The following is a 22,012-nucleotide window of genomic DNA, read 5'->3' on the forward strand; positions in this document are numbered from 1 at the left end:
GTCAGAATTCAAGTCGTATTAAAATATGATCTCCGGATAATCCGTTAATACCTCTCAATGCATTTAACGAAGAGAAAGAGGAGATGTCAATCTATAAAATAATTTATACGATAAATGTATGAAATGCAAGAATTATGAAATGCAAGAATTATGAAATGCAAGACAACGAGATCTTTAAATTTTAAAGATATTACAAGAGAAAGATATTAGAACGATATAAATATCGATGTAAAGATACCTTCAGATATACACACCTGCTTTTAATCATACCGTCGCAAAATACGCTGGCGAAGATCAAAAGTTTCTTCTATCTTATCTCTTCCAAAGATACACTTCAAGATACTATTTTTCCGTTAACGAGTTATTTTAAACTCTCAAATATTTCCCAAAATTCAGAAACTTAAAAATTGTCTCTGATAAAAATCTACTCTGATCCACGGTAAATCTAATCGATTCTTGCATCTTCTACACCTCCAAAAAAAAGTTGCGTTTCTCCCAAAATTCTTGGAATTGTCGAAAAATTACAACGATATCTGAGATTAGTATTAAGTAGCTCGCCATGTACGCTAGTAAATGTGTACGGTAAGACGAGGATCTTGCTAGGATAGGTAGTTGGTCAGCGGCTTCGGTGCAGAACGGTATACCATGGCAGCCACCAATCGAAAGTCGCGAATCGCTATCGTCGGGGGTGGTTTGGTACGTGTTTTGACGTTCGAAAATAATTTTTTTGCGAAAGAAATAATATTTCGAAAAACTTTTACTAGAAATTTCAAACATAGCTCGGAAAATTGATATAGTGAGTCTTCGATCTTTTAGGTTGGTTCTCTGGCAGCTTGCTATTTCGCAAAAAGAGGCCATTCTGTGAACATTTACGAGTATCGCGCAGGTAACTTCTTAAGAATTTTCACTATTTATATATATATATATATTCTGTTGTGTCTTCTTTTTCATTTTAAATTAGCATATAACTTGCTTTTTTATGTATTTAAAATAATTTCCGGTTTTTTTTTTTACTTCACAAGGATTGTTTAATAACTTTGAATTCTAAACATATATTTCCCACAATTACGATGATTTAGAGAAGCTTTTTGTATTTGTATAGCTTTTGTATTCTTGTTATTCAATGTTCAGTTGTTGTGATAGAAGTGACTTCGGAGCACTAAAATCCCTTCATATTCTTCCATACGCGTATTCACTTTTTACGAATAACGCAATATCGTGCGTTTGCCATTTTTTTTTTCTTTTTTTGTTTTTTAGAAAGATAATAGAGATGTAAAGATTAAAATTCGCTTGTCATCATTTAGACATCAGAGTGGAGTATTCTCGAGGTCAGAGCATTGACTTGGCTGTGTCGGTCAGAGGGCGGGAAGCTTTAAGGGCAGTTGGTCTTGAAGAGGCAGTGATCGATGGTCATGGCATTGCTATGCATGGTAGAATGATCCATAACAAGGATGGTACCCTGAAGGACATACCTTACGATATTGTAAACGGAAATGTGAGTAATTTTTTAGAACTTCTACTCTTCTATGAAAGTTTCTATGTATAATATTTAAAAGGCAATAGTCACTTTTGAATGTTTCTGGCATCTTCTCTTTCTATCTTCATTGCAGTGCATTTACTCAGTCAGCAGACGACGCTTAAACATAGTTCTATTAAATGGTAAGTAAATATTCAGAAATTCGTTGACGTACATTGTTCTCTCTCAAATAATTAGATAAAGATAATAACTAACATTTATTGAAGTAATCTAAATAAGTACCAATTAATTAGGAACTTTGTTCGTTATTTCTCAATTTTATAATAAGAAAAAGCTGCTTAAAACAAAAAACAAGACGTAATATGATAAGTATAACAAAAAATATGAAAAAGTTCTCGCTTTCGTTTCGCAATATTATACAATCATAATGATGGTTTTGCAGCGGCGTTTGAAAATGATCGTCACGGATTATTAATCAGCCGATGTGTAGATTTTTTGAGAACCGATTAATCGGATAGTCGGCAAATCAGTCAAAACTCTAATCTAAATTTAACTAAAAGATTTTGTAGCATCGATCATTTTGATAAAAATCGGATCTTGATTTAAAAGAATCGCGAACGAACACTAGATGCTCTTATGTTGAAAGAAAAATGACTGGATATCCGATAACGCGGTGGTGCGTGAAGCCACAAGAATTCGAGCGTGTCAAGTTTCTTGCTACTACTAGCTCGTGCCTCTTACGATCTTCTACGTGAAACGCCCCAGTGCCATTTTAATCTGATATGTACATGAATACGTATGAAACTTTCCGTACAAGATAATATCTACACATTCTATTCTTCAATCCGTACAGCTTTAAATTAATCGGCGAGGCATTAGACTTTTGTATCCTTGTTTTTTATCTTATTTTGGTTTGCACAAGTACCTTTAAATTTTCTACCATCTGTTGTCAAAGATCTTGTAGATTTAGGTAGCTTTGTGACTGTTTTTCCAAAAGATATGCCTTTTTTAAACAATATTTTCTACTAACATTTACAGGCAAGATTTTGAAGTATTTAATTTTTTGTGGTGGAAACAATGTTCTCTAAAAATTAAAAGAAATTATAATGAAATGATAAAGCAAATTTCTGAACGAGCCGAATTGAGTCGGACATTCGAGCTATGGCTTCATATATTGTTTACTGGATTTTCATTAAAATGTTGAGATTTAATGTTTTCATCGAAAAATGACACCTTTTCTATTTACTAATCTGGTCATCAATTCACTAATCTAAAACTTTTTTTAGAAGTAGTATTTATGTAGCACTATTTTGCAAATAGGGAGAGATAGTAGAATATATCGCTACGAATTTTTTGAATTTAATAAACATGATAGGGATTCTTTTTATTCGATTTGATAAAGAATAGAAAATGATATTAAATTTTCTACAAATCAAACATTTCAAAACTCGATATTTAATTATCCTTTATTTATTCTTCCTCCGTTTTTTTTTCTTTTTTTTTTAATTTTACCTCATCGAATAGCTGCCGATAAATACCCAGAAGTGAACCTTTTTTTCAACAAGAAAGTGGTGGATGCGGATTTAGATAATGGGAAGCTGAAGATACTAGAGTAAGAATATCTTCATAAAATAATTTAGAAAATTATTTTGTGTTACGTATAGCTCGTTGAATTTTGTAGCACGAAGACTCAAACAACAGAAGAGGTAGAAGCGGATTTGATAATCGGCGCCGATGGTGCTTACTCGACTGTCAGAAGAGTAATGGCGAAGAGGCCGCTGTTCAACTTTAGTCAAACATACATCGAACATGGTTACGTCGAATTATTCGTCCCCATAGGGAAAAATAACGAGGTAACTGCAATTTTTCTTTTCCACAATTTTTTTTACACATCTCAATTAATTTCTTCTATATGCGATTTTATTTAATTGAATTTAAATTGGAGAACGGATTTTTAATCCTAAAGAGAGTTGAAAAATATTGCTTGGAAATTTTCATATTATTTGATTTTTAATTTTCGATCCCATGTACAATAATGTAAAAAGAAAAGAAACGAATAAATAAAATAGATAAGAGTCATTTGACATTGTTCACAAAACCTCGAAAATATATGAAAACCTCGCTTGGATTGCAAGTTTGCGATGAGTGGTCAGCATTTTCATATTTGGCCACGAGGACAATTCATGATGATAGCCTTGCCTAATGACGACCATACATTCACTGGTGACATATTCGCCCCTTTCTCGACGTTGGACAAGTTGAAGACGCCACAGGATCTCTTGGAGTTTTTCGAAGAGCAATTTCCGGACCTACTGGAATTAATTGGAAGGGAGAAGATAGTTAAGGATTATTTCGAAAAGGAACCAAAGACATTGATTACTATTAAGGTGAGTTTGAGTGGATTTGTTGTTAATTGGAAAGGAGACGTTAGTTGAGATGATTTTTATCTTATTAAGGTACGTTTCAAAGCTTTGGATTGTTTCGTTATATTAAGATACTGAAATGGAAAGTTACACAAGATTATATATTTTTAATACTCCAGTTCCAATAATTTATCCAGTTTCTTTTTTGTGATTCGAACTAGTCATTTGGACTATTTCAAACAAACCCGGAATAAATAAGATAAATTTATGGAATTGATTAAATAATAACATCTAGTGTGTGTATGGAATAGTATTCCATTCGAGTATCGTTGCTGTTAGACTGGAAACGTTTATTTATTTATATCTATAATAAGTATGAAATTAATAAATAAGTAAGAAACATGACAAGCTATATAAAGATAAGCAAAGGTATAAAAATTATAACAGATAAAATATGTAATACCACATTTTGAAGATAAGATATATGTTTATCCAAGTTAAATACGCATGAGTATCGGTTGTCGAATTATAATTAATCAAGTACATATGTACTTGGAATGATAACCATCTATTTAGTCTTAATTAAATTTATCTTATCTTTCTATTTTGTGTAAACACGCTGTAGTGCAAACCATATCACGTTGGAAAAACGCTTCTCGTTGGGGATGCTGCTCACGCCATGGTGCCTTTCTACGCCCAAGGAATGAACACGGTTAGTTTCATTTGATTTCACGTCTATTTAGCTTCATAAAAGATATCTTCCATAATATTGGGCCTGTTACTTAAATAACCGTCGTTATTAATGGTCTCACGAGTCTTTTCATAAATTATTATCTTACTTTGCCAGGGTTTCGAGGATATTTTATTACTGGATGAGTTAATGGAACGCTACGACTCAGATTTCAGTTTGATTCTTCCAAAGTTCACGGAACTTCGATGCGAGGACGCACATGCTAGTTCCGATCTTGCCATATACAATTATATCGAGGTATTTTTCTCGTATTGAAATGCTATCGAAGTGAAAAACAATTTTTATCTTCTACAGTGATTCTCTTTTTTCTGAAATTCTTAATTATCATACGAATGTTTATTTCATGCAGTAAAGCTTGAAGACTTAATGAAGGAAATACAATTTTTTAATCGATTAAGGTCAATTTTAATAATGCAAAGTGTATTTATTTTGTAGTTTTGAATAATGTCATATTTATGGTAGAAGTAGCAAGATTTGAAGGATTTAACGGAGGAAAGAAAATTTGTTAATTGATTAAAGTTGATTTCAACAATATCAAATATTATAAAGATTAAGTACAGGTGTACAATTTTCAGATGAGGGATCTGGTAACGAGAAAATCGTTCCTTCTTCGAAAAAGATTAGACACGTTCCTTTATAGACAAATTCCAAATACATGGATACCACTTTATAATACGGTTCACTTTTCAAGGATGAAATTTCGCGATTGCGTCGCGAACAAGGAATGGCAAGACAAGGTGAAATATTAATAAAAATATCAGGGATATACATAACAGTTGTAAATATTGTTAAAAATATATATGTGAAGAAAGAATTATATTTTTATAGATCGTACGCAGGGCTGGTTGGTGTACACTGTTCTTGATTTTTGGAATACTGGCGGCTCCTGTAGTTGACGCATTTGGAAGAAGAAGCATTTCCTATTGAATACAAATATATAAATTGTACCATTACCTGGATGTACAAGTGTGTGCATTGCTTTTGCAATAAGATATTATCGTTTAATATTATGGCGATCCTTTCAAAAGGGTCCTTAGAAAATAAATTATACGTTTAAGTTCCATACAAATTTGAATTCTTCTGCTATATTTTTTATTACTGAGGATTAATTAATTATTTATATATTTGGTTTATTTGTAAATGTTTATTTGTAAATTTGGTCTAACATTTTCACTTATTACTATCTTTTTCTGTACTAATAAATATTAATTATAAAATATATCAGCTAAAAATGACACATTCACTACTCCCTAATCAAATTCTTTATACAATCCTTCACTAAAATTTCTACAAAATATTAAATAGATAATATTATTAAACCAATAAACATCCCCATAACAGTGTCTCCAAGCTCCAACCACATTCAAAGTACCACAAAATATTTAAAATATTATATAATTTTTCCATTAAATAGTATAAATATCTTCGGAGATAAAATAATTGCACTCCATATCTTGCCCTACTTTCCCTTCATGTCTTCATCGGAAACAGCAAATTCTCCATCTCGTGAGCCGAAAGGTGAAACATCAATACACGTTTAAGCAATTGAGCAGTTTCTTGGTCCTTCGAACAATCACTGCGCGGGTCCGTTATAAATGGTCATTATTTCGTGATATCACTATACGAACTCAAGATGCACCGAATCCGCGTTCTCGATGTACTTGTGTTTCTCGTTCTCGAAAAAGTTCTCCAGGTGCTTGACGAATTTCTCGTGATATTCCTCGACTTGTTCTCTCGTTGGTTCTTCTATCTTTGGTAACTCCATCGGACTACCGACTGAGAAAAAATAATTAATTAATATTAAAGAAGCTTGGAATTTCCTCTATGAGAAAATAAAAATTTTCAAACGTATTCCAAACACCAAAGTCTCCTCCCTAAAATTATAAATTTGAGTACTTACCAACGACAGTAATTGGCTTCCGTCGAGGGATAAGACCGAAAGTGTATTGGAAGAATCCTCGACCAACCGGTACAACCGGAGCTATACCGATTTTCTTACGAATGAACTCCTGTAGTCTCTTCACGTACGAACCATCTGGCCAGGTCAATTGATCGTAAGTATCCGTTTCTCCGAATAAACAGACAGGAACCAGAGGGTTTCTGAAACAAACGAATTCCGCGAGTGTCACTTCGATTTTTAAGTAACAGATGCTCTTGATTAAACCGCTAATATTTGTGACTCTATAGGGAAGTAACAATTGCAATAATGTACAAGTGACTATACTTCATTTACGCTAAATCAGATTTATGTACCCGCACGATGTTCAAAGGGACGAGGTTTCTACCGTTTTAAGTTCTCATGAGATTAAGATTCGAGTGAACGAAAAGAAAGATTATACCGACCCATTTTGCAGCGCGAGCTTTACGAAGCCTTTTCTCCTTTTTATCAGGATGCGGTAAATGCCCGGCTTACATTCGAATGCTTCTGCTGCACCACCAGGTATCAGAATTATCGCCCTTCCGGTGTACGGTGGCGACGGTCTCGTCGATAGTTGTTGTTTCACGCACTCTGCACTGCTTTCAAGAGCGCCTACATTTCAATTGAGTCATAATTAAATGGTTGAATCATAATAGTTATTTGATAGCAGAATAGCACAGGTGTAAAATTAGAAGAGTCAACAACCAAAAAGAAATCGTTGAAAAGTTGATATGACGATTTAAGAAATGTTAGGAACTTGGACTTCGTGTTTTATCGCTTTGCCATTTCATTAACAGAAATTACGCAGTAATAAAGTATGCGCATTAACAGTTGTATAGTAGGTACATTGTACAAACTATTCAAAGCATTTCGGTTATTAAATATGTTTCTTACGTTAGAGATAATTTATACCGGTGGAGATCACTCTTTTGCACAGATTCGAAAAAATACACATCGCGTTCAGAAATGATCGTCATTAACAAACAACAGATATTTACATGTCTCAGACGAGATGTATTTGCAAAATATTTGCAATGATTTTACCCTTCGTATTAAATGATATTATGATTCGAAGATGCAACAATAGTAAAATTAACGTTAGAAATCATTAAAATATGTAAAAGCCATATTGTTACTTGGCAAGCTTCTTCCTTCCGGATTCTTTAATTTCTGAATTGTAAATCAGAGGAAGAAGTTCCTTCTAAATTGATAGATAGGTTGTGAATGAAATCCAAGCAACGATATTTAAACAGTAGAACCATGCCATATGGCGTAGATATATAGAACAAATAGAAAATATATGTGTATATTACTAAGTAAAATAAATTTTTCATCTGTTCATTCCAAAAAGAGGTATTTATATTTAAATGTAAATATAGCAAATGTGTACCTTATGTAACAAATAGTGAGAAACATTGTTGCTATGTTTCTCAATATTTAATGAAAATTTGTAATCTATTGATTCTATGAAAGATAATGAATACTGTTTGCTGAATTATTAATTAATTAATCACATGTATGCTATGATGAAATTCAAATACTGTTAATGAAACAAAATGTCTCAATACATATGAATAATGGCGTAAACGTACATGCACTGCGTGGTCAAATAAAAAGTAACAGATAATACGTACAGGTGGTGCGAGAATACTCGCGGTAAAGCGGCGTTTTAAAGTGTTGGGCCAGTACGGCGATTCTAAATTCGACACCCGGGAAAAGTTCTCTACAACTGATGATGTCTGTTGCGAATGCACCATAAACTCCTAACGATAAGATCCCATGCGGGAAAGTACAGAATAAATATAATTTGTTCGGATCCAAATCAGTGGTTTTCACTAATTTTATAGGAAAGTAGTTACAGAAGTGTCGGTGCCACGCACAGTTTCTGAAATGTGGCTCCAATATTTTCCTGTAACATAAAAATCCAACATATCAAGTCAGACGTAGCTTATGAACCTTAGCCGATGAAAATAAAGCGAGAGTATATACGGATAGATTGCAATGATTTTTTATCAGCTCATTGCATAATGTCGTTATGTTCACGTAAGTATTAACCTCACGTAGTTTCTTTTGAAACAGCATATGTTAGGGATATTAGTCATTTATTAACTAACCTACTGTTTTGTAAATTTACTCAGTATTCATAATGAAATGAAACAAATGAAATATAAATCATTTTATATAACTGAACTGAATTAATTTTTTCCATGATTCCGGTTCAACGTGCGTATCAAATCGCGTTTCAATCCTTATTTACACGTTTATGTAACGAGAAGGAATATTATCGATTTGTTGCCTAAACACATTTATCAAATGGTAAGATCTTAATATAAATCTTCGAATTTCTAAAAGATGCCGCATACATGTAATGGTATCTCTAGCCAACTCAAATTCTTCTTTAGTTCTTTCTACATGTTCATCGACAGGCTTTGCAGTAATGTAACTCTTAACAAGTTATTATATTACATTATTTTCCGTATTTATTCCTTTACTTCTACGCTTAAAAATGTAGTTCTGTTTGTTCATTTTGTAACATAGGGCTGAACCTGGTAAATAAAATAAATAAATAAATAAATAAATGTTTTGAACTTACCGTATTTTGCCTAGATCGAATTTATTCCAATCGTAATACATCCAGACGAAGTAAAGTAATATGAAGTAACGCATAGTTTGGGTGAAGAAAAGAAAATAGGCGGCGAGAATATATCCTATGAAGTTTCCAAATCCCAAAAGTAGGATCCAAAGCGCGACTGAGAGCGTTTCTAATCGTCGATTTAATGGAACGTTTAACGGAGCGAATTTCACTCCCAGAATCTCCATCGTTTCTTTCTGAGTTCCTCCTCTTTTTTACGGTGGTATCAATTAGTCGATTCTCCTTTGGGCCCGCTAATAATAAACCAATTCGTAATATTTTTATTATAAATCGTCATATCAAGTTATTATCAAATTGTACAACAAACACGAAACAAGTGGAAACGAAAGAATTGGAGATGAAAAGAAGTAAAAACGAACGATGATTAAAAATTTGAAAGAGAATCGTATTCGTAAAATTAATAGAAATGATTACATGTATGTATATCCAAATGATAAAATAATGAAACGGATCGTTATCACCAACGAATGATCAAAAGCCTGAAATAAGCAGAATAAAGATATGAAATCCTATTTTTCATCATTGCTATCACAAATAACAGAATGTTTAGTTCCGAACTTTTGTAACGATAGATCAGAGGCATTATTTTGAAGAAAATTTTTTACTTTATTTGAATCACGTTTCTTCTGCGATGACATAATGAATGGCATTGCTAATTAAGGCATCGGATAATCTTTGCACCTCTTTTTATATAATGTCTTTGAAGATCCATCGTCAATCATCCGAATGTCTTGAATATAACATTTCCTTAATGTTTCTCTTGCATTATTATGTAAAGTCGCAACGCCAAAAAATAATCACACGGTACGGCGAACAGGATGGACGATGCAAGATTTTATTTTATTTTTTTTGTTTTCAAGAAAAGTAGCTACAGCCACAGCGATGTATTTTAATGCTTACAAGTTACCAAGGTATTTTAATATTTAGAGGTATCCGAATTCCTTTATGTTAATGATCAAAGTTACTCACAGTTTCTTTGAATCAAAAAATCTCTTCGTCTGCCCAAATCACATTTTGTCTGAATATATTTGAAAAAGTCAATGAAACGACGTAAGGTTCTCCGTTCCACCGAATCTAAAAACTAGACTATGAAGGAACGTACCTGAGTGTCGTTTCCTAGCAGGATTTATCAGTGACTGCCAAATGACTTCTGTCTATTTGGGAGGTCGGCGATTTCCGTTTATGACACACTTATGGTACGTTCCGATATTGGAGACAGACTTCCACCGAGAACACAGTTGAAATAAAGAACACTGAGCAGGAACTGTGTTCTCTAAGCGGCGTGTGCAAGAGTTCGCGAACGCAATCACGTGTTTCTCGGTAGCTAAGCAGCATTTTTTGAACAGGAGTGAATCAATGACGAGAAAGGAGAAGGCCCCGCCTTTCTTTCTCTGTAGGAATGAGATGTTGAAAATTGATGCCAGCTAGTTTGATGCAGTTTAGTCCTGATCGATCCGATCGATCGATAATCCGTTGATCCAGTTGGTCGAACGACTGGGCGATGGTAGTTGCAAAGGGTGAGTAATGGGCGCCTGCAAGACACTATGGGCGGAAAAGTTAGGAAAAGGATTTTAACAATTACTAGATTTAGCTTTTCTAATCTTCGATTTAATGGAACGTTTAACGGAGCGAATTTCACTCCCAGAATCTCCATCGTTTTTTTCTGATTTCCTCCTCTTTTTACGGTAGTATCAATTCGGCGATTCTTCTTCGGCCTAGCTAATAATAAACCAATTCGTACTATCGTTATTATAAATTGTCATATTAAGCAATTATCAAATTGTACAGCAAATACGAGCGAAGGGATTGGAAGCGAAAGAATTGGACTGATAACAAGTAAAAACGAACGGCGATTAAAAATTTGAAAGAGAATCCTATTCGTAAAATTAATAGAAACGATTATTTGCGAAACGATTATATCCAAATGATAAAATAATGAAACGGATCATTATCGCCAATGAATGATCAAAAGCGTGAAATAAGAAGAATAAAGATATCAAATATTGTATGTCATCATTGCTATCATTAACAACAGAATCTTTAATTCGGATAAGCTGTGTCTAGAGATCAAGGTTTACCAAAAAACCTGTATGTTTTCAACCATTTAAGGTGGTATTCTAGTCTAGAGGCATGAATTTCGGACGGGTTTTGAAGCTCTGTACAAACGAAACAAAAAATATTTTTACTATCCATTTTTATCATTTGTTTATTGATATTTTATGATTACATAAAAAATTAACCGAAAAAACTCAAAATTCGCAAAGTTATGGGCTGACAAAGTGGGGCGTCCAAAAAAAGGATGTCCTGGAGTTTATGATTTCAACCCTTCTAGTCATCTGAAGCAAAAAAGTCGTATTGGTTCTTAATTAGTATAGATGCGGCTATAGCCTGAACCTTGGAAAAGTCAAAATAATATTTTTTCACAAAACGGCTGGCGTTTGAAGAAAAAGTTTCCGTTTTCGCATGTTTTTTGGCAATTTCGAATTATTTAAAAATAGTAAAATTAAGAACTTTGATCTGAGCATGGTTTAAGCGATAGAGGAATATATAAGAAACATTTACATCAAAGTTCAAATAAATCGGTTTATTAGAACTCGAGATATCGTGCACGCCAATTCGAAAAAAGTAGTTTCGAGAAAAATGCGTTTAAAGTTTTGAGACATGTTTCTGGCAATTTTACTCATAGAATGGTACAGCATATTTACATATTTTTAATCGACGATTCCTGCTCTATACAAGAAACCTTCTTCTACTTCAAACTGCTCATTGTCTGTAATTCTTTCATGGAGACGAGCAGTTCTGGTTTCCTTTGATGCCTCTGAAGCTCAGAGTTCAGAGCGCTCAATGCGAACTTCGTCTCGCCTGACTGCGAACGCATGAGATTCTGGGGCATTCGTGATTCCCATGACACTTAATGACATTCAATGCGTCAGGTGGTGGACGCTACTCTCTAAAAATAGAAATTCAGTACACGATGGACATAATCGAGATTATGTAATATTAACACAATCTTTCGACATAGTGCCATACATAGAAAGTCATTGACCTTGAGTTCCTATGGCTAGCTAGCATCATCATCAAATTTTACGCCCGAAACTATTCAACTCCGGCTGCTCCGCAGCCAACGTGGGTTCTAATGATATTCAAACGAGCGAACTCCACGCCATACTCGGGAAAAATTATGATTTATGTGTTCTGGTCGAAATGATTGTACATTATTCGCGTGTTGTTCGCGCAATGCAATCGAATTATTTATAAAAGCTACGCACGAGAAAAAAAATTGAATTGACTGGTTGGAGCAGAGTAAGCACGTCTTTTTCCATTGTTTCGAGGTAGATCGATTTTATAGAATAAATGATTTTTACAACTCAAAGAAACCGTATCTTTTGTTTAACTGAAGTTAAATGAGAATGTTATAGAGAGCAGCTAAATGATATAGGGAACCTACTTTTTTATATTTCGCAACGATGTAATTGTAAAATATATTATAAAATTATTTGCAATATTCCGCGGAAGCAAATGTTTGGATATAGAAAAGATTAGTTGTCTGAAGACGATTAGTTTAAAAAATATTTTGACTTTAGCTTTGTCAATGTTAGCTTATGAAAATGTAGAAGCGTATAAACAAATGATACTTCCTGTATTTGAATGAACTATTCTCTATAATTAGGTCTTTTATTTCTTATAAGTTTTTATTCTCTAAATATTCTGATTACTTTATAGAACGTGAAAGCAGTTGAATCTGAAAGCGTTTTCAATGGCGAAAATTAGCGATAGAAAAGCTTCCGCATAATTTTAACCAACTAAACGCATTTAGAAGTGAGAATACCTTATCCTACGGAGCACCGTATTATAACTGCTAATTAAGCCTGTTCTCAGAGCTTGTTTCTCCAGTTTATTTTAAGATTAATATATTCTTTATTTATAGTTCTAGTACTATTATTTAATTCATGTGAAATTATTTATTTATTGTAATATAATGGCATATGTTATAATGTAGTCATTACCTTACGTGTAGCTTTATCATGTACATAATGTATGGTAATATATCATAATGTATATGTTTGCCAAGATTCTCGTTCTGTATTGATTAGAATTACTCATATCTTCTTCGACGAAGTCAATTAAGTGGTTGTTATTAGAATATAAGTATTATGAAATTATCGTACTCTTGGTGTGCTCTTCCGAGGTACATTTTTCTTTAAAAATATACGGACGGATATAAATACGTAACTGAAAAGTTAAACATGTTGACGACTCGTTAAGGTTCAAGTTGATGAACTATTATATATGATTCATTGGTCAAAGAGTAGATTTGAAATAACGAAGAAAATGCCTGAATTGTTTTATCTCAGGTGTTTCTTGAATAATAAAGTGTTACGTCGCGCAAGATATCTGCACTCCATCCCGCGCGGCTTAATTAACAGCCAACGGTCTACGTGCCTTCCTTCGAAACCTCAATAGGCCCAAGGACTCACCATAAACATGAACTCCTAATTGCATTGTTCGCACATATGGTTTAAGTCAATCTGTTTGCCCGAAAAGACTTTATAATCCTAGAAGTGTTTTCGGCTGCTTTTTAGAAAGTTCCTTGGATTTATTACGCGCTCTTAAGAATTACAGAGAAAGTGGGTAGTGACCTAACGCAAAAAGCGGAGATTTACCTAACGGAAAATCCGAGTTTTCCCATAAACTAATTGGTAGGAGGCTTCTTCTTCCTATCTTCATTCCCAGCATTGGTCATAACCAATCGGCATCGCGGATCATTGCTCTCACTTTCCTAACTAAAAATGTAAGCAACGAATCCGCGTTCTTCGTTCAAAGGGCATACCCATACCGAGCTTTCCTCCGTAATCACATCAGAACGAACTTCAGAGTCCCTATAGCTTCCACAGTGCCTACAGGTCCGAAAGTTCCTACGGCTCTCAAAGTGTCTAGCTGGTCAATCAAAGTCAACATATACACGAATTCTCTCATCTACGAATGATCCTTTTCTTCATCACCTGTATCTTAATCAACGGTGTTACTAATTTGTGTGAGTGTATAAAGTGTTGGAAATATACATTTTTATAACCCTGTGAATCGCAGTGTTATACTACAACAACCACCCCTATTATCCTAACCGAAATAAGGGGATCGAACTATTCGTGGTGTCGATTACAATCGTAACGGGAATTTACGACTCCCGTTGACGCGTTTTCTCGCGATCGCGTCTCTCCGCGATAGCTCGAATTTACATAAAGGGTACAGACGTATATTAGATTTTTCCAAACAGTAGATAGTTCGTAAATCCATAAATTTGAGGAAGTCGTTAAGAATTTGTCTACGTGTTGAGTAAGAAATATACTGAGAAAGAAGCAATTCAAATACTTCGAAAAAATTTTTAATCGCATTAAGAAGACATGTAGAAATAATCCTTTTCAAATCACTTTAGTGTAAAGTCACATCAGTTATATGAATATAACATGCAACAAAGTATGAAACTTTCTAGACGATTTTAATGCGCGAGAAAATTTACTTACAGACATTTTACATTTTGATAATTACAGATAAGTTGAATATTTTTCATGCAACTCTCTGTAACTCTTCTCAATTACGTTTTCTCTCTACCTTCCTGCTATTGAAACAAAAATGTCAATGAAACAGGAAGAAAACATAAGATTCTTCGTTTCTCTGAATGAAAAAGATAGACATTCGAGAGACGTACGTGAGTGTCGTTTCCTAGCACGATTTATCAGAGATTGCCAAATAGACTCTTTCTATTTGCGGGGTCAGGGATTTCCGATTTTGACACAATCTGATCGCGCTCTGGATATCGTCTAAGACTGTTCGTTTCGAAGCCAAACTTACGACACGATAATACGGTTGAGATGATCCGAGCAAAGTGAATGTTCACGACGAAATGCTGGCGGGTCGCGTTGGTCAGCGTAGCAGCGTGACGTTGTCCAACGCATAAGCGCCGTATGTAAGAGGTCGCGAATGTGATCTCATGAATCTCGGTAGCCACGCAGGTGTCACGTAAAATAAAAAGCAGGAGGCTCGAACGAAATGAAAAAAATTAAGGTAACAAAAAAAAACAAGAGAATTTATTTCTTGTATTCTGAATTTACACTGACTGCGATTTTGTTCTGAGCTCCAGCCGTGATTTTCCAAGACTGAAGCTCTTACAATTTGACTTTCGGTAACATCTGTTTCTTCTTTGTTTGTCATCCCTCAATATCCCGACTACCCTGTAGGCGTACGTGACCGTTGTCACACTTCTAGGACATTCGGTGGAAGGACCGTTAGGATACAGATGACTCATTAGGCACTTCGGCGATATACATTGTCGCTAAGGCCGCCACATTTCTATCTCCATCATCGGTCCATCGGATTTGAAGTATGCCGGTCGTGACACAGGCATCCTCTCAGCGGAATCAATGTCAAAAAAAGGGAAAGCGTCCGTCGTTTTTTCTTTCCAGGAACGCGCTGAAGAAAGTTGATGCTGTCTCGTTTGATGCGGTTTGGTATTGACCTTCTCTGGATCGATAATCCATGAATCTAGCTGAAGGGATGACTGGACGGTCCAGGTAGTGAAGGGTGAATAATGGGCGTCTACAACAAGCTATGGACAGAAGAGTTAGGAAAAGAATTTTAACGATTACCAGATTTAGATGCCATATTTATGATAAGTAGACTAAGTAAAATTTTGAATGTTTATATACATGATAGATACAAATGTAGGAAGTATTAATAGTTTAATACTTATAATGATAATTAGTAGGTGAAGTCATTTTCTGCAAGATGTGAACATTATTGCGTGGTTGAGTTTTTCGAGAAAAAAATACGAAGTTCGACAAGGATCTTTAAGGCTAATAAGGGACAGTGGTATCGACCTTAGAATTAGTCAGATTATGGATTTTTTAATAAAATTAAATTAATGCATATAAATTTGTGCGAATTTTTTTAATAACTTTTAACACCTTATTCAGAACATCTAGTTTCCTTGTTAACAAAAATTACTATATATATACAAGCAATATACAATTACACGATATCAACAAATGTTTGTACAGAGTCAACCATACTGCGACAGAATTCATCCATTTTTCGCTCATTGAAAGAAAAAAGGCTTGTATGATATACACATGATTATTATTTACCACCCCATTTAATCGCTTATTTCTATCACTTTTATATATAAGTTCCCAGAAGTCCGTATAAGTATAAGCAATTGAGCAGTTCCTTGGTCCTTTGAACAATAATTGCCAAGGTCAGTTATAAATGATCGTTATTTAGTGGTATCACTATACGAATTCAAGATGCACCGAATCCGCGTTCTCGATGTACTTGTGTTTTTCATTCTCGAAAAACTTCTCCAGGTGCGTAATGAATTTCTCGTGATATTCCTCGATTTGTTCTCTCGTTGGTTCCTCTATCTTTGGTAACTCCATCGGACTGCCGACTGAGAAAAAAAAATTAATTAACATTAAAGAAGCTTGGAATTGTCTCTATGAGAAAATAAAAATTTTCAAACGTATTCCAAACACCAAAGTCTCTTCCGTAAAATTATATTTCTCGAAAGATTATTTATTATAGAGCTAGATATTTCTCAGCTTTGAACATTTACCAACGACAGTAATTGGCTTCCGTCGAGGGATAAAACCGAAAATGTATTGGAAGAATCCTCGACCAACCAGTACAACCGGCGGTATACTGATTTTCTTACGAATGAACTCCTGTAGTCTCTTCATGAACGAGCCATCTGGCCAGGTCAATTGATCGAAAATGTCCGTTTCTCCGAATGAACAGACAGGAACCAGAGGGTTTCTGAAACAAACGAATTCCTCGAGTCTCACTTCGATTTTTAAGTGACAGATGCTCTTGGTTAAACCGCTGATGTTTGTGACTCTATAGGGAAGTAACAATTGCAATAATGTACAAGTGACTATACTTCATTTACGCTAAATCAGATTTATGTACCGGCACGATGTTCAAAGAGACGAGGTTTCTACCGTTTTAAGTTCTCATGACATTAAGTCTCGAGTGAACGAAAAGAAGGATTATACCGACCCATTTTGCAGCGCGAGCTTTACGAAGCCTTTTCTCCTTTTTATCAGGATGCGGTAAATGCCCGGCTTAGATTCCAATGCTTCTGCTGCACCACCGGGCATCAGAACCGTCGCCCTTCCAGTGTATGGTGGCGGAGGTTTCGTCGATAGGTGTTGTTTTATGCACTCTGGACTGCTAGCAAGGGTGTCTATTCATTTACCGATTTTAAATGAGTCATAATTAAATGGTTAAATCACAATAGTTATTTAGTAGAAAAATGTAGATGTAAAATAAGAAAAGTCAACAACCAAAAAGAAATCGTTGAAAAGTTACATAATATAACGATTTAAGAAATGTTAGGAACTTGAACTTCGTGTTTTATGACTTTGTCAATTTCATTAACAGAAATTATGCAGCAATAAAGTATGCGAATTAACAGTTGTAAAGTAGGTACATTGCACAAACAGTTCAAAGTATTTCACTTATAAAATATGTTTCTTACGCTGGAGCTAATTTATACCGCTGGCCATCATTTTTTTGCACAGATTCGAAAAAATATACATCGCGTTCAGAAATGATCGTCATTAAAAAACAACAGATATTTCCATGTCTCAGACGAGACATGTATTTGCAAAATATAGTGCAATGATTTTACCCTTCGTATTGAATAATGTTATGATTCGATTTAGGATGCAATATCCAATAGTAAAATTAACGTTAGAAATAATTAAAACATGTAAAAACCATATTGTTACTTGGCAAGCTTCTTCCTTCCGGAATCTTTAATTTCTGAATTGTAAATCAGACGAAGAAGTTCCTTCTTAATTGATAGATAGGTTGTGAATATAACAACTTTATGTGTATATTACTAAGTAAAATAAATTTTTCATCTGCTCATTCCAAAAAGAGGTATTTATATTTAAATGTAAATGTAGCAAATGTGTACCTTATGTAACAAATAGTGAGAAACATTATTGCTATGTTTCTCAATATTTAATTGTAAAATTTGTAATCTATTGATTCTATGAAAGATAATGAATACTGTTTGATGAATTATTAGTTAATTAATCACATGTATGCTGTGATGAAACTCAAATACGATTAATGAGACAAAATGTCTCAATACATATGAATAATAGCGTAAACGTACATGCATTACATGGTCAAATAAAAAGGAATAAATAATACGTACAGATGACGCGATAAAACTCGCGGAAAAACGGCGACTGATGGAATTGTTCAAGTATGACGACTCTAAATTCGAGACCGGGGAAAAGTTCTCTACAGCCAACGATATCTGTTATGAATGCACCATAAACTCCTGACGATAGGATCCCATGCGGGAAACTACAGAATAAATACAACTTGTTCGGATCCAAATCAGTAGTCTTCACTATTTTTATAGGAAAGTAGTTACAAAAGTATCGGTTCCACGCGCAGCTTCTAATCCACCCCATGAATTTTCGCCTGAAATACAGAAATCCAACTCGTTAAATCACATCTCCGCCGATGATTATATAAATAAACGGGTTCAATATTTAAATGAAATTTTCATTATAAACAGTTCGTTCGGGAAATGATTTAAATAAATTTTTCTATGATTCTTATTCAACGTTCTTATCAAGTCGCATTTCACTCCTTATTTAGTTGTTTATGTAACGAGAAGGAATATTACCGATTTGTTATCTAAATCACATTTATCTTAACGGTAAGATCTTAATATAAATTTAGAATTTCTAAAAGATGTCGCAGACATGTAATGGTATCTCTAATCAACACGAATTCTTCTTTGGTTCTTTCTACATGTTCATCGACAAGCTTTGCAGTAATGTAACTTTTAACTAATTATTATATTACATTATTTTCTGTATTTATTCCTTTACTTCTACGCTTAAAATGTAGGTCTGTTTGTTCATTTTGTAACATAGGGCTGAACCTGGCAAATGAAATAAATAAATAAAGAAATGAATGTTTTGAACTTGCCGTATTTTGCCTAAATCGAATTTATTCCAATCGTAATACATCCAGACGAAGTAAAGTAATACGAAGTAGCGCATAGTTTGGGTGAAGAAAAGAAAGTAAGCAGCGAGAAAATATCCCAGGAAGTATCCAAGTCCGAAAATTGGGATCAAAAGCGTGGCTGAGACCGTTTCTAATAGTCGATTTAATGGAACTTTTAAAGGAGCGAATTTCACTCCCAGAATCTCCATCGTTTCTTTCTCAGTTCCTCCTCTTTTTTACGGTGGTATCAAGTCGGCGATTCTCCTTTGGGCCCGCTAATAATAAACCAATTCGTACTATCGTTATCATAAATCGTCATGTCAAGTTATTATAAAATTGTGCAACAAATACGACCTAAGTGGAAACGAAAGAATTAGAGATGAAAAGAAGTAAAAACGAACGATGATTAAAGATTTGAAAGAGAATCGTATTCGTAAAATTAATAGAAACGATTACATGCATGTATATCCAAATGATAAAATAATGAAACGGATCGTTATCGCCAACGAACGATCAAATGTATAAAATAAGCGGTATGAAGACATCAATTTCCATATTTCGTCATTGCTATCACAAATAACAGAATCTGTAGTTCCGAACTTTTGCAACGACAGATCAGAGGCATTGTTTTGAGGAAAATGATTTACTTTATTTGAATCACTTTCCTTCTGCGATGATACAGTGAATTGCATTGCTAGCTAATGCATCGGATAAACTTTGCACCTCTTTTTATATAATGTCTTTGAAGATCCATCGTCACCCATCCGAATGTCTTGAATGTCGCCATAACGTTTTCCTCGCGTTATTACATAAAGTCGCAAATCCAAAAAAATAATCATACGGTACCATGTCTGGCGAACATGATGCAAGATTTTATTCTTTTTCTTTTTTGTTGTCATGAAAAACAGCTACAGCCACACCCATGTATTTTAATGCTTACAAGTTACCAAGGTATTTTAATATTTAGAGGTATCCGAATTCCTTTATGTTAATGATCAAAGTTACTCACAGTTTCCTTGAATCAAAAAATCTCTTCGTCTGCCCAAATCACATTTTGTCTGAATCTATTTGAAAAAGTCAATGAAACGGCAAGAAGACGTAAGGTTCTCCGTTCCACCGAATCTAAAAACTAGATTATGAAGGAATGTACCTGAGTGTAGTTTCCTAGCACGATTTATCAGTGACTGCCAAATAGCCTCTGTCTATTTGGGAAGTCGGCGATTTCCGTTCACGACACAGTTATGATACGTTCCGATATTGGAGTCAAACTTCCACCGCGAGAACACGGTTGCAATAACGAACACAGGACAGGAAGGAAAGAAGATAAATGCTCGTGACGAAATACGCGGCTCGGCGTCACACTGTGTTCTCTGAGGGGCGTGTGCAAGAGTTTGCGAACGCAATCACGTGTTTTTCGGTAGCCAAGCAGCATTTCTTGAACGGGGTGAATCAATGACGAAAAAGGAGAAGGCTCCGCCTTTCCTCCTCTGTAGGAATGAAATGTTGAAAATTGATGCCAGCTAGTCTGATGCAGTTTAGTCCTAATTGATTCGATCGATCGACAGTTCGTGGATCCAGCTGATCGAACGACTGGGTGGTGGTAGTTGAAAGGGGTGAATAATGGGCGTCTGAAACACACTATGGACGGAAGGGTTAAGGAAAGAACTTTAACAATTACTAGGTTTAGCTTTCATATTTATGATAAGTGGACCGAGAATGTTTATACATTTATCGGCATTTGTGGATGGGAGAGTGCTCGCAATGTTTAACTACGTGATAGATAAAAATGTTGGAAGTATTAAAAGTGTAATACTTATTATGATAATTAATAGGTATAGTAAATCTCTGCAAAATGTGAATATTTATGCCTGGTTGAATTTTTCAAAAAAGAAATACAGAAAGAGTGAGGGGGATCTCTTACCCTAATAACAGCGGTATCAATTTTTGCATTAGCGAGAGTATGAATTTTTTAATCAAATTAAGAAGAAGAAACGAAACAGGAAAAGTTAAACATGCTGAATTAAGAAGGAATACGTATATAGATTATGATCTTTAGACATTCCACTTTCTGATGAATAGAAACTTCCAAGCTTCATCTGTACTGTAGTGTTGTTACTCATACTTGTTGTTGTAGCAATCTGGTGAAATCTCCCCAATGTTCCGTAATCAAATGTTCCATAAAATTCTCCATGCAAATTTTTGCAGAATATTTAATAGGAAATTTAATAGGAAATTGCCTCATAAGAGTGTATGCTAACGGCATAATTATTCAAAGACACTAATTAAACAAAAATGATTGTTCAGAAGTAAAGCACCAATTTTAGGATTCTGTATAATAAAAATATCTTTGTCAATAAGATAATAGTACTCCATATCTTTCCCTTTTTTTTTTCCTTCCATATCTCCAGTGAAAAGGTCAAACTCCTCGTCGCGTGTACCAGAAGCGTATCAAACAATTCATCTACTGAGGCAATATGTTTATTGCACAATTTATATATATATACATATAAAAAAAAAGAGAGATACAAAAAGAAAAGTTTACCTTGATTAATTATTTGTATTTACTGTATTATCATCGCGACAGCACCAATTAATTTAATCATTGAATCGTGAACGTACACATACTATAACGCATTCTAGTGCATAACAATTTGTATGAATCTTTTTAACAATTTCTAACAATAGATCTTTTCTAAAAAAAATTCAGTTTTGTTTGTAATGAGGGTTGCTATATATAAAAAAATGTACCATTTCATTTTGTCAACAAATATATTTGTACATATGTTTATCAGTCATACTGAAAAAGATCTCAGTTATA

At 34.3% G+C, this 22,012-nt stretch overlaps 3 protein-coding genes across 5 annotated transcripts; 1 reads left to right on the forward strand and 2 right to left on the reverse strand.

Moving 5' to 3' along the window:
* The first annotated feature begins 225 nt into the window (after positions 1-225).
* On the forward strand, positions 226-5,648 carry LOC126914347 (kynurenine 3-monooxygenase). Its single transcript, XM_050718162.1, has 11 exons — positions 226-696; positions 817-886; positions 1,305-1,495; positions 1,611-1,659; positions 3,002-3,089; positions 3,159-3,330; positions 3,613-3,864; positions 4,466-4,552; positions 4,688-4,828; positions 5,167-5,328; positions 5,420-5,648. Exons 1-11 carry the CDS (start codon positions 646-648, stop codon positions 5,516-5,518), a joined length of 1,362 nt encoding a protein of 453 aa, XP_050574119.1. The 5' UTR covers positions 226-645; the 3' UTR covers positions 5,519-5,648.
* Positions 5,649-6,173: 525 nt separating this feature from the next.
* LOC126914354 (diacylglycerol O-acyltransferase 2-like) lies at positions 6,174-10,437 on the reverse strand. 2 transcript variants are annotated; one of them, XM_050718174.1, is made up of 6 exons: positions 10,265-10,437; positions 9,103-9,395; positions 8,144-8,418; positions 6,935-7,121; positions 6,492-6,691; positions 6,174-6,367 (listed from the first exon to the last, which is right to left on the reverse strand). In XM_050718174.1, the coding sequence occupies exons 2-6, from the start codon at positions 9,327-9,329 to the stop codon at positions 6,210-6,212; spliced, it is 1,047 nt and encodes a 348-aa protein (XP_050574131.1). In that variant the 5' UTR covers positions 9,330-9,395; positions 10,265-10,437; the 3' UTR covers positions 6,174-6,209. The 2 variants fall into 2 exon arrangements, with proteins under 2 accessions (XP_050574131.1, XP_050574132.1); XM_050718175.1 differs by lacking the exon at positions 10,265-10,437 and adding an exon at positions 9,577-9,717.
* Positions 10,438-16,088: 5,651 nt separating this feature from the next.
* LOC126914353 (2-acylglycerol O-acyltransferase 1-like) lies at positions 16,089-20,526 on the reverse strand. Of its 2 annotated transcripts, XM_050718173.1 has the most exons (7): positions 20,345-20,526; positions 20,204-20,258; positions 19,177-19,469; positions 18,386-18,660; positions 17,215-17,401; positions 16,772-16,971; positions 16,089-16,606 (listed from the first exon to the last, which is right to left on the reverse strand). In XM_050718173.1, exons 3-7 carry the CDS (start codon positions 19,401-19,403, stop codon positions 16,449-16,451), a joined length of 1,047 nt encoding a protein of 348 aa, XP_050574130.1. In that variant the 5' UTR covers positions 19,404-19,469; positions 20,204-20,258; positions 20,345-20,526; the 3' UTR covers positions 16,089-16,448. The 2 variants fall into 2 exon arrangements, with proteins under 2 accessions (XP_050574130.1, XP_050574128.1); XM_050718171.1 differs by lacking the exon at positions 20,204-20,258 and having other exon boundaries at positions 20,345-20,525.
* Between the last annotated feature and the right edge of the window lie 1,486 nt (positions 20,527-22,012).

Source organism: Bombus affinis, chromosome 3 (genome assembly GCF_024516045.1).
Source record: "Bombus affinis isolate iyBomAffi1 chromosome 3, iyBomAffi1.2, whole genome shotgun sequence".
Lineage (NCBI taxonomy): Eukaryota > Metazoa > Arthropoda > Insecta > Hymenoptera > Apidae > Bombus > Bombus affinis.

Excerpts from the sequence above, each read along its gene's own strand:
- LOC126914347 (XM_050718162.1), top strand. The coding sequence starts at position 646 with ATGGCAGCCACCAATCGAAAGTCGCGAATCGCTATCGTCGGGGGTGGT. Across the intron at positions 1,496-1,610 it reads ACGATATTGTAAACGGAAAT|TGCATTTACTCAGTCAGCAG; the intron begins GTGAGTAATTTT and ends TCTTCATTGCAG. Across the intron at positions 5,329-5,419 it reads ACAAGGAATGGCAAGACAAG|ATCGTACGCAGGGCTGGTTG; the intron begins GTGAAATATTAA and ends ATATTTTTATAG.
- LOC126914353 (XM_050718173.1), bottom strand. The coding sequence starts at position 19,403 with ATGGAGATTCTGGGAGTGAAATTCGCTCCTTTAAAAGTTCCATTAAAT. Across the intron at positions 18,661-19,176 it reads TTCGATTTAGGCAAAATACG|GCGAAAATTCATGGGGTGGA; the intron begins GCAAGTTCAAAA and ends TCTGTATTTCAG. Across the intron at positions 16,972-17,214 it reads AAGCTCGCGCTGCAAAATGG|AAACCCTCTGGTTCCTGTCT; the intron begins GTCGGTATAATC and ends CGTTTGTTTCAG.
- LOC126914354 (XM_050718174.1), bottom strand. The coding sequence starts at position 9,329 with ATGGAGATTCTGGGAGTGAAATTCGCTCCGTTAAACGTTCCATTAAAT. Across the intron at positions 6,692-6,934 it reads AAGCTCGCGCTGCAAAATGG|AAACCCTCTGGTTCCTGTCT; the intron begins GTCGGTATAATC and ends CGTTTGTTTCAG. Across the intron at positions 6,368-6,491 it reads GAAGCCAATTACTGTCGTTG|TCGGTAGTCCGATGGAGTTA; the intron begins GTAAGTACTCAA and ends ATTTTTTCTCAG.